At 42.0% G+C, this 16647-nt stretch overlaps 1 protein-coding gene across 1 annotated transcript in view; it reads left to right on the top strand.

Annotated features, from left to right (window-relative positions):
• Positions 1-14080, top strand: part of LOC134393441 (uncharacterized) — a gene marked incomplete at its 5' end in the record, with an annotated part of 160868 nt that extends 146788 nt beyond the window's left edge. The window contains 2 exon segments of the mRNA XM_063118467.1: positions 12592-12613; positions 13758-14080. Of these exon segments, the coding sequence (XP_062974537.1) occupies positions 12592-12613; positions 13758-14080 (345 nt within the window).
• Between the last annotated feature and the right edge of the window lie 2567 nt (positions 14081-16647).

Here is a 16647-nt window from a genome sequence, read left to right as displayed (position 1 = left end):
CCACAAACCTCTACCGTTCTTAATTCTATTGTTTTGTTATCTAGCTACAAAGAAGGTATTGAGCTGAGTCTCTGTGCATTCATAGCACAGGTGCGGTTTCTCACATTTCAGGTGTGAAGAATAACTTAAGATAATAACATAAAAAGAGAGAGAACTATATCCTTTAAAAAATATTAGCAACTTCCCTGCTTCGTTGCAATGCATTTACTTTTATAAAATGTCAGTCTTAGATTGCAACTCAAGAAGACTTCCTTAGTGTTACCAAGGCATCATCCCCAAATATTAGTGCTCCTGAAGTCAGTAGGCAGTAATTAAGATCTCAAACAGAAAGAACAGAGTCCTTGAAAATATATGAGTTAAGGCTTCTCAGAGTCATGCAATGTTATATTAGAAATTTCTGCATGTGGATAGGATGGGGCAAGCTTGGGTTGGCAGTAATATGTAGGTGTTTTCAGATGACACAATAAACCACGTGTTAATAGTCAACTCCACAGTTGACTGTTTAGGATGTATTCCCCACACGACATGTTAATAATCAACTGTGGGTTGACTATTAACTATAACTGTGGGTTGACTAGTTCACCAATTGCCCACCCCCCCTCTGTCCTCCCACCAAATAGCAGCACTGGATCCCCCTTGTGATCTTTGTCTCTGCGACTGACAGCTCTCAAAACGCAAGGTGGAGGGAGGGGGGAGAGAGAGAGAGAGAGAGAGAGAGAGAGAGAGAGAGAGAGAGAGAGAGAGAGAGAGATCCCTACAGGGAGCTGGGGAAGGGCCCTGTTTCTTCTGTGGTGCCAGACATCGGCAAGGCTGGGAGGGGTTGCCCGAACCCACTTTCACCCTGCCCCCATGCCTGGCACCCTTGTTTCCTCAGAAGAAATGGGGCAAAGCTCAGAAGAAACAGGGTGAGTGGGGGAGGAGGAAGGGTCTTAAAGAACCATTTCCCAGCAGAATGCCCCTTTGTGCCACCCACAAGGATCTCCCCACTGGGGCACCCCTTCCCTCCCCCGCCCCAAATATCCCTACCTCCAAGTAAGCCATTTCCCACAGATCAGAGGAAAAGGATTTCTCCCATGGCTTGACTTTTAAACATCCCTGATTGGGGTGCCGCGATCAGCAGCTATACACATGTTCCCAGGGACCAGCAGGTCCTGTCCCTCAGTGGGGCACTACAATTGGCAGCTGCCTTCACCAAGCCACCCTCCTTTTCCGTGCCCAGTAAGTTCTTCTCCCTCCCTGTGTGCCTCCAACTGCTGCACATTTAGTTTACCAGCAATTCACAACTCTGCCCACAGCAACGGAGAGAGGGAGTGGAGATTTTGGTTCCTTCCCCTCTTTCCTGTTACCACTTCTTCACTCAGAGAGGGTAAGCAAACAGACAATGAAAACAAGGAACCACAGGAATTGGCACTGGGGTGAAAGGGAATACACATTTGCACAAAAATTGCACATGCTATTTTATATAGAGAAGGACAAATTTAGAAACAGTTAATCTAATTTAAATGCAAATGCAATACATCTAACCATAGTAAGGGAAAATACTTATTTATTTGTTTGTTTGTTTGTTTGTTTGTTTATTTCATTATAGCCGAAGCTCTCTGGGAGGTTCATAACAATTAAAACCATAAAATTCAACATGATAAAATTCGACGCGATAAAATGCAATGTAAAAGTTCAAAAGTTCAGAATTACAGTACAAAATAAAAGCTAGCAGGAGTGCAAGGATTTAAAATACAGTAATGTATTCAAAAACAACAGAAACTGAAAGATTAAAATGCTTGGGAAAATAAGATCTTATAAGAAAGACCACAACATAGATGCCAGGTGAGCCTCTCTGGGGAGCTCATTCTACAACTGGAGTGCCATAACAGAAAAAGCCCTCTTCTTTGTAGCCACCCACTTCACTTCCTTTGGTGGTGGTGGTGGTGGTGGTGGTGGGCTTCTGGAGAACGGTCTCTGAAGATGATCTTAGGGTCACATAGGACAGTCTTCTGTAAATAGTAGGACACATAACCATCCTACATTGGCTAGACTTTCTTGTGGGTATCTATGTGAATGAAAGATATTCTCAATGCTCAAGGCAAGACCAGCCAAGTGAATTCAACTGGGGATGGCTCAGAGTGGGGGTGCTTGGGAATTTCCCATGAATAGATGGCCAGCCAATATTGCAGGGGGAGACCTCCTGGACTAGATGTATATTTACTTTGATCTGTCACTTCTTATTTTCCTATAACACATCCTAAGTGTGGTCAGGGAGGAGTGCGGTAGCTGATCTACTGACTTGCAGGCTCATACTTGCCAGAGCAAAAATGTGGATGGGTGTAGGTGTTTAGTCTGGTGGATGCCACCCAATAATTTCTCTGAACCCTGCCTTAAATCCCAAATCTCCTTCTAGTCCCCTGGACCTCAAGAGGAAAGGACGCAGCAGATGGAGCAGGACTCCAAGAATCGTCATAGCAAACATTCGGTTGCCATAAGGCAGAAGGTTGTCATGACAGCCTTCCCCAACCTGGTGCCCAATCCCTCCAGGTCTTTTGGACTATACATCCCATCACCACCAGTCAGCATGGGCAATTATCATGGATGATAGTATCTGTGTTCAAAAACATCTGGGGGCAGCAGTTTGGGGAAGGCTGCTCTATTGTGATGTATATTCAAGGCTGCTGGCTGAATAACTCCCTTCCAGCCATTGCCCCTAACTCAGACAGGGTGGGGTGGGGTTGTATTGCTCCAATAGTCTTCAAAGCTGTTGGACAAGACTCAAACTCACTGTTAGTCTTTCAAATCCATAACTTTTTGTCTACTGGGTCTTTTGTCCTGTTTAATTAGTGTCAGATGCATCATTCCCTAATTTTCAGGAAATTGCCTGTTTGGCCATAGGAATCTTTTGAACCGTGCCAGTTGACTTAACCATTCTATATTATTTAAGCCTTGACTTCCTGCTTTGTTTTTATTTGGGGTTACACAAAACTTTTGTGATTCAATTATGTCATGCTTAGGTAGCTGCCACGCTGAGCCGGAGCACCGTTTCATTCCCTTACTTTTGACTTTTGGTTCCTTTTGACCAGAGCATCTCTGTTTTCAAAACCCCAGGATTCTAAAGTTTAGTTTCACGCTGCTACAGAGGAGCTCATTAAGCTAGTAAGGGCAACTGTCCTTTGGAATTATGCAACGAGCTTACCCCAAAGACAGAAAGAACATGTGGTTTGTGGAATAAAGCTCATTAATTCCTCACCTGACTTCTAGTGAAGATAAAAATGGGGTGGGAGAAGAAGAAAAAGAAAGAAAGAAAGGTATCTTACCCTTTTCCCCTTTACAACTCTCCTCTTCTTCAAATCACAGCAAGCTGTTTGTCACTGTTTTAAAAAGTAATTTAAAACATGTTTAAAACTCCGCAGCTCAAATGCCATATTGCTAAGTGTCTTTTTGTAAAAAATAATAATAATAAAAAAATGATCTACATCTCTGAAGTCGCATACGCATGTGATGTAGTTGTTGCCATGGTAACTATATTCTTTATTGAACTGCAGAGTAAATAGCTGTGCACAATATTTGAAACTTATTAGCTCATAATTTACAGGCGTTGCAGTACCTTGCCTCCCCCCATCTCATCTCCCAGATTTGTTTTTAATTTATAATGTAGACATTCTAGTAATTTGCATGCCACAAAGCCATACTTGGGAGGAGGGGATTTCACTGTCTCCAGCAGCACAATTTTGAGAAGCCAACAGGAATTCAAAAGAAAGAGAGAGCTACGTTCAAATACAGAATGATAATAATAATAATAATAATAATAATAATAATAATAAAGCTTCCACTTGGTTTAATAGGTAAGCATTCTTCATATAACTCTAGCCATAAAACTCATACCAGACACAAGCCAATAAAGGTACAATCCTGTGCATGTCTAGACAGGAAAAAGTCCTACAACTCCCAGCATTCCCTAGCCAACTGGGAATGCTGGGAGTTGTAGGACTTCCCCCCCCTAAACATGTGTAGGATTGTGTCTTAATTAGATTCACTGTTTTAAAGAGCCCAGTTCCTTAACGGCTGATGCCTGCATCTGCTCATAGTTACTGATTCTGTCCCTGCTCAAGGTCAGTGCCATGTCCCTAGCAAACAAATGGGTTGTCTGAATTATATGTGGAACTGACCCCCATGAGGAGCTGCACTCATACAGTTGCATTTCAGGACATATATTTTGTGATTATTTATTTATTATTTTTACCCCACCCTTTAACCCAAAAGGCTCTCAAGGCAGCTTATAAAAACATTTCAAATAAATATACAGATAAATCCCAAAGAACAAGACTTTCAATTTTGCAGTTGCACTGGCAATATACCTTTACAGTACAATCCTATACCTACATACACATAACTAAGCACCACTGAATTCAGTGGGGGTTATTCCCAGATAAGTGGGTAGAGGACTGCAGCCTTGTTCTAGTTCAAAAAGGCAAGTTAACACTGCACAAATAACCACACTGCTGTGATCACATCGGAGAAATGTTAGTGTAAACTGGGCACTAAAAGTGCTTGAAATAGCAGCACTGGGCTCTTATCTATGCATTTTCTGATATATATAATTTTCCTTAAAAAATGTGTTATTAATCTTATGGCCACAAAGCCAAAGATTGTTTCACAATCCCTAGTGGAAATAATAACAACAACAACAACAACAACAACAACAACAACAACATAAAATGGTGCCGAACTGAATTGTTGTGAGTTTTACTTTTTGGTGTCAAAAACCGTGCAAGGATAAACTAGATAAAGAAAATGGCCGGGCCAAGTGAGAATCCACTAGTTGGTAACATTATTCTCCTTGGGGATGCGGGGAGGGCAAATGAATGGCTGAGGCCACTCTCATGTGACAAATAATTCATCTGAAGCCACCCTGCATGCCATGCGACTGGGACTAGTGTACAATCTTGTGTGTTGCATCTTGGCTGTGTTCCAGACCACATGCTTAGGTACCATTTTAATCAATAGGGTTTAAGCATGCGTAACTGTGGCCTGGATTGCTGCCAAGAGCACTGCCAACCCTGCAAAGGTTCGAAGAATAGCTACGTCTCAACATCCCCACCTCCCACCCAACAGCACTTGTTTTGTTTGATTAGGGCCAGATCTACAGCAAGCAGAATATGACACTTTGAAAACGGTTTGAAAACTGTATGTGGTATGTGTCCTGGTCCCCAACAGTTGTCACTACTGATATAAACTGTTTTAAAGCAGTAGTGTAGATCCTGCCCAGGACAGTGAAGAGCTTCCCCTAATACTGGTCCACAAAGTACTTATGCCAGAGTCCTTTGTTGCTTCTGTTGTTTTTAACGTTTTCCCTGGGATATGTACCAGCCCCCATCTACTTGCAGTTCTGACGATGTATGTTTATTGCAGTCTTGTGCTGGTACAACACTTGCCATGTCTCATCCTCACTATTTATTTTCTGGCTCAGTAAATCTCAGGTTGAAGTTCTTCATTCTAAGGAAATCAATTGAAATTAGAACTGGTGTTCAACCCATTTAGGCAGGAGTCACTTCCACTGATTTCAATGGAATTGGTTCATCACAACATATAATCTCATTACTATGCAGCTGTAAAACTTGTCATGTATAGGGATGTAGGGATTCTGTTAAATCCATTCCATGTTTCATGGATCATCAAATGCCTTTTCTTCTGTCATTTGCTTATTAAAGGATTTGGATTTTTTTTTAACAGAATGTTGTTCTACTTGCACTAATTCACAGCGCTAACTCACGGTACTGCGAATTCACACTTGCACAAATGCTAATGTGGATTAACTAATGCAGATTTGCACAAGTGCAATTAGTGCAAATGCCCCCCCTCCCAACCAAGTGATAAAAACAGACTGAGGAATCCGCACGACTCAGAAAAAGCCTGTCCGCTGCAAAATCTGCATGTCGGAATTATAGAAATCCAAACTAGGGATGTCGCAGGAGTCTGCCCGGGGAGGGGGCGAGTCTGATGGACTCCCACATGTCCGGCCTCCTAGACCCAAGTGGTCAAGCAACAATTCACTTGTTGACCCGCTTGTCAAGTGCCCCGCATCTCAGTGGGAGTCCGGCAGCTGACCGTTCTACTAGTGAGCCACCGTTGATGCACAACAATGGCAATTCAGGGATTTCCAGGAAGGTCATATTGTGTAAACACCAGCAATTAAGGTGCAGTTCCCACAGCATTACAGATGGGAATGGAGCATAGTACATACTTGCAGGCCAAACACAGCATTAAGTGCCACTTTTCATGAGCATTTGTTATGTTTGGGACAAGGCTGGCCCAAGACATTTTGCTGCATGAGGCAAAACAGCAAATGGTGCCCCGACCCAATCTGAGTAATGGTAAAAGGCTGATCAAGTTATTTTGGTAGTTGAAACAGAAAATGCCACCACCAACCACCACCACCACCACAAAATCAACTACCGTATTTCTTCGATTGTAAGACGCCATCAATTGTAAGACGCACACTAATTTCAGTACCACCAACAGAAAAAAGGCTTTGATTCTAAGAAATAATAAACGCACCCACGATTCTAAGACGCACCCCGTTTTTAGAGATGTTTATATGGGAGGGGGGAAGTGCATCTTAGAATTGAAGAAATACAGTATTTCTTTTCTTTTCATGATACTCCCTTTCATGTCTGAAGTGGCCATCTCTCACTCTGCCTAATGATAGAGTCTGCCATGTTTGGGCCTGATGAATTCTTCCTCTGCCCATATAGAATTCTGAATTAGGTAGGCATATGGCAAAGAAAAGTGATGAGGATCAATTTATACAAGGTAAACTCCTCAGGAGCTTTTTTGATAAAAGACTATAATTCAACACACACAATCAAGTGTTGTCCTCAGAATAAATTAGCTAGATAGATTAAAAAACTGATATAAAAACCTGGATTTCATCTTGAGAGCTATTAAGCAATGGTAACCAAAGCAGTGATCCTAAGAAACGTGCTAGGAAGTAAGTGACATTAACATTTGGTTGGACTTCTTTATAAGAAAATAGGTATATGACTGAAATGTCATGAGGAACATTCATGAAGATCATATTGTACTTAATGTAAGAAAAAGTGTCACTGGGGAATGCAACTCATCCATCAAAACAAGTCTCCCTGCAACAATGGTCAATTCAGGATGATGATGATGATGATGATGATGATGATGATGATGATTTCAAAAGGCCAACTTTAAGGATCCTTAAAGGATGTTGCAGTAGAGAAGCCAAAAGGCAAACATTGGTACTAGGATTGGGGCATTAAACTGCCCCCACCCCATTTTGGAATGTAAAAAAATATTAATCTTTTTCTAATATGGTACCCATAATTGCTTTCTCAAGTCAAAATCAATCAAATTGAGTTTGTTGTCAACTCTAACTCTTAACAGGTATCTCATATTCTGCATTTCAGAATATATATCCAGGTTTCTTGGAAAGGGACAAGTTTTCTGTCCTGCCCCAACAGTCTTGCCAAGGTGTAGTATATTTATTTTGAGACATAAAACTCAGTGAGAGCCTTCAAGAATCAGACTGACCTTATTTGCATAGGTCTGCATTTGGTTCCATTTTTTGGTAGTGCTAGAGTGTAATGGAACCCAAGAATCAGAATTATCTAGACAAATCAATGGAAGAAAAGGCTAGTCATAATGGCTATATATTACCTCCAGTAATGGAGGCAGTATGCGTCTCAGTATCCGTTGCTGGGGAAATGAGCAGGAGGGTGCTGTTGTGTTCATGGCCTGTTTCTAGGCTTCCCATGGCCATTTGGTTGACCATGTGGGAGCAGACTACCTAGGCCTTTGATTAGATCCAGCAGGTGAAGGGGTAATCCTTATATTGCTCCTGTGCCCTCACTGGCTATGTCCCCCAAAGGCAAGATCTGACTATTTCAGATCACTGATCCTCCCCGTAAATGACATTCCACATGGCCTGCAGCCCTTCCCAGCTGGCTGCCACAGTGCTTCCTTTCCCCAGCAGAGCCAGGATAGGAGAAAGAGGATCAGGAGCTGTCACTGAATACAGCCACTGCTGCTGCTTTCAGGGGTCCTCCTAGACTGTGAGGCCCTAGGCCTGTGCCCCTGGTGGTACCACTGATTAAAGAACCAGGGGTATAATTGCAACTATTAAAACCAGTGTTAAAATTAGTACAGGACAGAAGTTGTGTCTTTCTTTTTGCTGATCAGATTGTTTTGGGAAGATAAAATTAAGGTTTTGTTCATACAATAAGGTAGGCATCTGGTAGCCATGGGAAAGTTTTCGCTCTCAGTCTGTTGCAGATTGGTCATGAGTATTGTTTACTACCCACAGCAATTAGCTTTGATATCCTTATTTTAGGTGTCTTTTTCTAGTGTTCCTAGTGCCATGCTGAAAGGTGAATATTGCACATGGCAGCAGAGGCACATATTGCCATGGGTTGGGAGCCAACATGTACAGGCTTCTACACTTGTCCTGTGAACACCCATTGCTTCTGTGAAGATGCCATGACACACCATGAAAGTTCACACTGCACTTTTATTTTGTGCAAATTGGGGTACTTTCAGAACTTTGGCCCTCTAAATTAAACTGTGTTCATCAAACGTTTCTTGAGTGACAATTTCTGTGGCATAATATTTCTCCGTGCATTTTTGGTTTGAAAGATATATTCAACAAAATTGGAAACAGCTGTGCTAGAAAACTACTTTCTCTTCCATTTATAGTTTTCTAGCCCAATATTAACTTCAGTCTTTTAGTATGAAACTACTTTCTTCTTCCCCACATCCAGATGTTTAGGGAGTTCTTAAATAATCTTCAGCAAAATTGCCAAAACCAACAAAAAGTCTGAACATGTAAATTCAATATATTGTTTCATACTCATCATGGCCTTTTCTGCATTAATGCCAATCCTCATCAGATTTCAGATGTACTTTGCTTGACACAACTACAAAATAGTACTCTGAGTCATCGCTCATTCTGGGCTGGACTCTTTTAAAGTTATTTTTCATCAGATGCTTTCTGGAATTCTAAAAATGTCCATGTATTTCTTTAGACACTTTACCACACACCAAAATGGACTGATTACCATGCCACTTTATGTTAATTTGGACAATCTATCAAGGTTCTTTTGCCTTTATTCAAGGCATCGATTTAAGTACAGTATTATATAAAACAATAATTAGCTGCTTAGGGTTGAGCAAATACTTCTTCTCAAAGGCTAACTTGAGCTGGAGTTATCTCTAAAACAATGGGAGGCAGGGGCATTGCTTGGCACTTAAACAATTTGGGGGCCAGGTCCATAGGATATAAATCTGTATGAAAGCGGCATTTGACAGCAAATTAATTTCTCATCCAAATCATCTTTAATATATATATATTTCATCATCCTAGATCAGTAGTTCCTCTTCAATTACAATTTGTAAGATTTAACTGTCCTATTCCCACCTCTCTCTGTCTCCACTCCATGCAATTAAGCTTCCCCTCCATGCAATTAAGCTTGAAATGAAAGCTTCCATTGGCACAGATGGAAGATTTTTTTCTATGCTTAATTGCCATGCAGGAGGGAGGATTGTTTTGGGGGTTCACAGCATACAGGTAGGGGAGGGCTAACCCTTCTCAGCTGGGATCCCCCTGGAAATCCCCCCTGTAATTCAATTAAGCTCAGGAAAAAAAGAAACATTGACACCAATGGGAGATTTTCATGTAAGGTGTGTGTGTGTGTGTGTGTGTGTGTGTGTGTGTGCGTGCACATATGTGGGTGTGTTGGTGGAGGGGGTGTCCTAGCATGTGGGAAGGGGGTTAACCCTTGCCTCCTCGGCGGCAATCCCTCTTGCTCCCTGCATGGCAGTGGATGCTGGTAGCTCCAATTTTGGAGGGGCTACGAATCCATTCTGGGCATTAGTCAGAAACAGCCCAAACTCTAAAGGAGCCATCCAAGGTGCTGAGCCTATTTGGGGGGAGCCAGAGTTCAGCACCTTGGCTAGCTCCTTTAGAGCTCTCGTTGGTTCTGACTGAAACCCGGGACAAATTCACAGACCCACTGAAATCAAAGCCACCAGCGTCCACTGCTGCATGGCAATTAAGCTAAGAAAATAATGTTCCATTGGTAACAATCAGTCTGGGAAATTGATCTGCAGTAGGAGGAGCTAAAAATATCAGCAAATTTCTTTTGAGAAATTTCAGCTTAGTTCATACTGCATAAAACGAGATTGTTGGTTCAAACTGATGCATGAAGGAATCCACAGCTAAGAGAAGAGGGCTGAAAAGAGCAGGGCCCAAGTCCATTGCTTCCTTCAAACATATTAAACTAATATTAGGCTGTTTAAACTGGATCCATGGTTGAAAATCTCAGACCTATTCATGCATGGTGAAATGGGGAGCCATTTCAACAAATATGGTCCAGGCTGGATGGTTAAATTTTCCAACAGAGTTTCCTTTTTCCCCAAAAGGAAATTCATAGAAAATATTTCATAAGATTCTTTCTGAGATGTTATGACCCAGATAGACAAATGATTGATTGATAGATAAATAGATAAAATAGAGAAATACATATATTTCTTTACCAATTATACTGTTGCCTAGTAAACTATAATCAATGAGTCCCAAAGATCAAAATAATAATAATAATAATAATAATAATAATAATAATAATAATAATAATAATAATAATAATATCCGGCCTTTTGCTCAATACTGGGCCTCAAAGCGGCCTTACAAAATTGTAATTGAAAACATATACATTTTAAAACCTATGAAAAGAAATATACAAAAGTGTGTATATGTGTGTGTGTGTGTGTGTGTGTGTGTATATCATATATATATTCCAATATAAAAACATTAAAACTTTTAAAATACACAACAATTTTACAAGTCTTTAACATTTATTTTATTTTATTTATTACATTTCTATACCGCCCAATAGCCGAAGCTCTCTGGTTCACAAAAATTAAAACCATAATAAAACAACCAACAGGTTAAAAGCACAAATATAAAATATTGTATAAAAAGCACAACCAGGATAAAACCATGCAGCAAAATTGATATAAGATTAAAATACAGAGTTAGAACAGTAAAATTTAAATTTAAGTTAAAATTAAGTGTTAAAATACAGATGCCCAAATTATTCACCAAAGGCCTGCCGGAACAAAGACGTTTTTGCTGGCTTCTAAAAGCAAATCGAGGAAGGAGCCAGTCTAGCTTCCCCAGGAAGAGAGTTCCAGAGCACTGAAGCAGCCACCGAGAATGCAGATTCATAACTTCCTAATCTGAAAGTGCTTGTTCAGGCACTGAAATTTTAAAGAAGCTGCTTTAAATTTATCAAGTTCCATGTTGGTGCGTCAATTCATATGCAACTCCCAAATACTGAAGCCATACCGTCAGGCTAACTGGTCATTTTTCAGCCAAGCTGAGTACTTTTAAGCCCTTCTGATTTTAATTGGTCAGAGTTAAGACAATGACCTATTGCATGGTTGTGATAGGCCACTCACTGAAGTTCTGAAGGTCAATTATATGACATCGTCAACAACCAGGATGTCTCCCATGGTATCCTTGGAAATCCTGTTATGAAAAGAACCACTTTTAAAGTGGTAATAGCTGGGAAGCAGCAGGAACTTCCACCACTGGATCACATTATCTTAATGGAACTGAATGGAGTATTCAATTCCAAGCACATGGTCACCCCTCTCCTCCCATTTAATGCAGCCTGTAACAACTGCATCAAAGAACCAGTAAGAACAAAAGCCCTGGGTAAACAAAACAATTTCCCTTAATGTAGAGACTCTCCTAGATTTTCGTTTTCCAGTACAATACAACCAGTAATACTTTCCTTCTTCTTTAGAGTCACCCTTCTTTGTATTGTCTTGTATTTAAAGAATAAATGTTTCATGTAAGTATAATCATTAAGCAAAAATTGGATAAATTAATAGTTACATATAAAAATAAATAAAACATAATTAAAGATTTGTACCAAGCCTTGTTTTACGATGGATCACATTACTGTGCATATAATTCAAGAAAACTTTCCCATATTAATTGACATTTATTTTATTTTTGTAATTTGGTGTAATATACCTTTTCACCAGGTAATGAAATCAATGGTATTTGGGACTTTATTTGTTTTTCAGTGCTGTTGAATAATATGCTTAGCTGATGGTATGCCATTATTAAGCCATGCTTCATGCCTTTCTGCCAAGTCCCAATTGCCCAGAACGTATCCCACTAAGGCATGGGCATCTTTTACATTGAATGAAGTTTCCCGAGAACCATGTTAATCCTTGTTAGGCCCTCAAGCCAGAAAGGCATCACTGTTGGGTACCTCCAACATTTATCATATTGTGAGATGCCCAGGTATTTGGATAATTCTTGTGTTCAATGTGGGTTGTATAAAAACTTTTGCTGTATAAGCTCCTGCCAGTGGGAGGGTTTTCCAATGGGAGAGCTTTAATTTAGATAGGAAGGACTCGTCCCCATGCATGTTCAGAAGAAAAAAGTCCTACAACTCCTGGCATTTCCTAGCCATGACTGGGGAATGTTGGGGGCTGTAGGATCCCCCCTCCTGTCTAAACGTGTATAGGATTGTGCCCTAACTCTGTATTCAATTTCATACTCAGGGAGTCTATGTGCAGAGCAAGGGTATTTCAAACTAAGCCATACAGGTATTTGTTGGCCTGCAACAATTTAACAAATTAACAGTTAAATTTAACAATGTTTTCCACTCATATATATTAACAAGATGCTTTTGTGATACAGTAGAATACCTTGTCTTCCACACAGCAGTTAGATTGGAAAGACTGTTTCCTTCCATACTAATAGAAATATTCACTTGGATGTTCTCTCTGATTTTAAATGATTTCCCCCCATGGAAACAAAACTAAGCACAGTGTTGTTCCAAGAGCTTTCATGGTTATAAATAAACCTCTTACCTGATATATGATAGCTGCCTAAAATCATTTAATCAGGGCTTTCATTTTACTTTTTTTTAATAAATACGATGTGGTATGTAAAATCTCAGTTCTCTTAGTAATAAAAACAAGAACAAAGTAGATAAACAATGAAATTGAGACGCCTGGTATAAAGTAGGACCACAAGGAACACAATGAAGTATTTTGAATTGGACTGACAGCAATGTTTGAGAAATAACATAGAAGAAACATTATCCAAGCATAGGAGACTCTGAGAACTCAGAGGCACTTTTTTGCCTAATACTACTGAAATATTATTCCAAGAGTGACTTCCCATAACATTTTATCCCCTATCAGGACATAACGTTTGTAATTCCCCTGCAATGGAGTGCCACTTATGGTTTTCTGAAGAGTTCAACATGTTCAAATTAGGGATAGACAAATCTGTCAAGTTAAATTTCGCTGTGTTTCTCAATCTGGATGCCTTTAAAAGGCAGTTGGATAAATTCCTGGGGAAAGCTATCAATGGCTACTAGTCCTGATGGCTGGGTGCTAGCTACAGTATCAGAGGCAGTAAAACATGTATACACCAGTAGCTGGGGAACATGGGCGAGAGGGTGCTGTCCTGCTTTGTAGGTCCCTGGTTGGCAGCTAGTTGGCCGCTGTGTGAAGAGAGTGCTGGACTAGATGGACCTTTGGTCTGATCCAGCAGGGCACTTCTTATGTTCTTATTAAGTTCATTCCATCCCATTTTGGGTGAGGGTGGCATGACGAGAAGTGGGGTGCAGCCATTGGCTGCGTTTGTTCGGCACCACTTGCACTGGGAGGGGATTAACAAGCGATATAAGCTGCCTCACCCCTTTTTTGCTGCGCAGCTGCTCTTGGCTGCGCGGTTTATAAGCAACAGCGGCGTGCTCAGCTGGTGCTTGCTCATGAGGAGCACGAGGCGCAGCTGCAGCCTCCTACCTTGATCAGCCTTGTCTCTCATCTCTGCGACGGAGCAGCACAATATCAACGGCCCTGGGCCGCAGGTTTGCTGGGCAGATCAGCTGGTCCTCCCCGCGGCTGTGTGGGCCACGGTCTTCCCCGCGCTGACGGCACCTGGAAAAGGCCGCGGGTCGGGATAGAGGGGCTTGCGGACTCGAAAGGCGCCATTTACGACCAAGCGCAGAGTATGCCAGGGGCTCAGACTGTGTAGGGCTGCGAGGCACCCAGCAGGAGGGCGGACGGCGTTCACAATGGCGGCGGCGCCCGTGCCTACGGCCTCCCTGCTCTGCGCGAGAGTGTGGAGCGTGCCAGGGGCGCAAGGGAAGCAGCCGCAAGAGTCGGGTGTGGGGCGCGCGGTCACTAGGCCAGCTTGCCTGGGAAAAAGAAATCCATAAACAGAGTGCTACAGCTAAGGCCTGCTCTCCCACCACATCTCAGTCAGTGTTCAAAGATTCACACATTACTCTGGGACCTAGGCTTATGCCTATAACTCCCAGCATGCCTTGGGTGGGAAGGAAGATTTCTCTGGCTTTGGTGGCCATCATCTGGAAGTAGCTTGCCGTCCTGCGCCTGAAGGGAGAGTGGCTGGGCTGGCTGCCTCAGTTACTAGACACCATCGGGAGCAGAAGGGAAGGAGGTCATAGCTCTGGGCCCGTCACTGATGGCAAGCTACCCATGAGTCAGCCAGCCAGCTCCGTCAAGGTCTACCTACAGGCACCAATTGCACAGTGTAGTGTGGAATGGCGCAGCCAGACTTCACTTCCCAAGAGCCTCAGTGGCAAGACTCCTATTGGGCAAGTTGGGCACCATAGCAAAAAGCATGCCAGAAGTTGTAGTTTTTGTTTTCTGTGGGGGACGAGGAAAATCATGGTGACAGCTTCAAGGCAACCCTGGCCATGCATTGATGGAGTGGGGGGGGGGAATCTACACTACTCCTTTAAAGTGCTTTAAAGTGCTTTATAACAGTTTTGACAACTGTTGGGGCCCAGGACACACTGCATATACAGTTTTCAAAACGTTTTCAAAGTGCTTTAAAGCGCTTTAAAAGCAGTAGTGTAGATCCCCCCAGAGACAGAAAGAAACAAATCTAACTCATTTTAAAGTTACCTCATAGGCCTAAGCACTGGCCTACCTTGCAGGGTTGTTGTGAGGATGAGATAGTGGAAGAAAAGAAATGAATTTAATTCGTTTAAAAGTTAACTCACAGGTCCACGGCTTTAAGATTATTACCTTACAGACATATTTCTTAGGGTGCCTGAGCAAAGCCAGGCATATCAGCTGGTTAGATCTAATTGATAATCCTTGAGCTATTTACTGTGTAGTAGCTACCAATGATTCATTGGCAGAATTGTGTCAGGAATGGACTTGACTCTGAGTCCAATCTAGTAGCTTACCAGTACACCATATACTAAGGATAAAAGAAGCTGGCCTTTCAGGTCCATCAGGGGAATGATGGCATCACCTCCTAGGGACATCCTTGGTTGATTTTATTCACTGATGATAATCAGAAATTTGGCCCAAGCTCCACAATAAATGAGAGGCCACTGAGGGCTCCCCTGCTGTGCCCTAGGGCAAGGGTGCAGAACCTCTGGCTCAGGGGCCAAACCTGGGGTCCCAATCTGGCCCTCTGGGATTCCTCAGGGGGCCTCATTCCCTTACCATGACTCCACACCTTTCCCTTGACCACAGATAATTTGGTGGCTTCCCAGCTTTTGTGTAGTTTCACCTCCCCACAATTCTAAATGCTGAAATACCTCTTCTAAGGCTTAGTTTGTGACAGGAAGACCTTTAAACTAAAATATGCAGATATTTTTTAGACCCTGGCCCTTTTCCTTTGTCCCTACCCACCACTCAAATGCAGCTCCTGAAACCTTGAGCCCTCAGATTGAAAGCGGTTCAACATTTCTGCCTTAAAGTCTCCTGTGGTACCCCAGAATAACACTGTCAGTGAGCCACAAATGGTTCAGAGGTGGTGCCTATTTAGCATCTCAGGAACTGGCCTTGGCTTTAGGAAAATGGAGATATCCCACAAGCTCTAGAATTTTGCCAGAACCAAGGGGCATTTTCAGTCAGAGTCTGTTCAGTTAAGAAAAGTGTTGGACATGGAGCAGTTGTGGGCACATCAGGACTCTCCAGTCCAGCTCCTGCATTTCCTGCAAGGTTCCAGCTCTTATTTCTCAAAGATTCTTGCCTCAGGACAATCTGCAGCTCTGCTACAGACTTCAGTACTTAACTCCCTCACTATCTGCCCAGTGCTCTGGGAGCAGAGTCCTTGAACTTTGACTCCAGTGTACATTAATTGAAGCTAGATAATTAATATCTAATTATTAATTAATTAATAAAAAAATAAAATAAAAAAGTGGGGGGGGAAAAAGAAAAACATAAAGAGAAAAAAACCACACAAAACCACCACCAAACAAAAGCAAAAAAACCCCCAAAAGATTACTTTCCCTTAAGACATACTCATATAGTTGTGTACCTTCAGAGAGGACACAACAAAGCAAAGGCAATTCTACTATAATCAAAAAGGAAAAAAACCAAAGCAGAAATCGACAATATGGATGGAAAGGAGTCCCTAGAGGTGGTGACCTGCAAAGGGTGTGCAATGTTCGTATTTCTGCCTGAGCTCAACATGGCGTATACCTGCAGCAAGTGCAAGCTGGTGGCACTTTTGGAAGAAAAAGTGAGAGGACTTGAGCAGCGAGTGTCCACCCTCCAAGGAATAAGAGAAGTCGACGAGTTCTTAGACCGAACGGTGGAACTGCAACAGCAACAAGA

Source organism: Elgaria multicarinata, chromosome 2 (genome assembly GCF_023053635.1).
Source record: "Elgaria multicarinata webbii isolate HBS135686 ecotype San Diego chromosome 2, rElgMul1.1.pri, whole genome shotgun sequence".
Lineage (NCBI taxonomy): Eukaryota > Metazoa > Chordata > Lepidosauria > Squamata > Anguidae > Elgaria > Elgaria multicarinata.
Note: the sequence above shows the minus strand (reverse complement) of the source record. Positions and strands in the feature narration are given on the sequence as shown.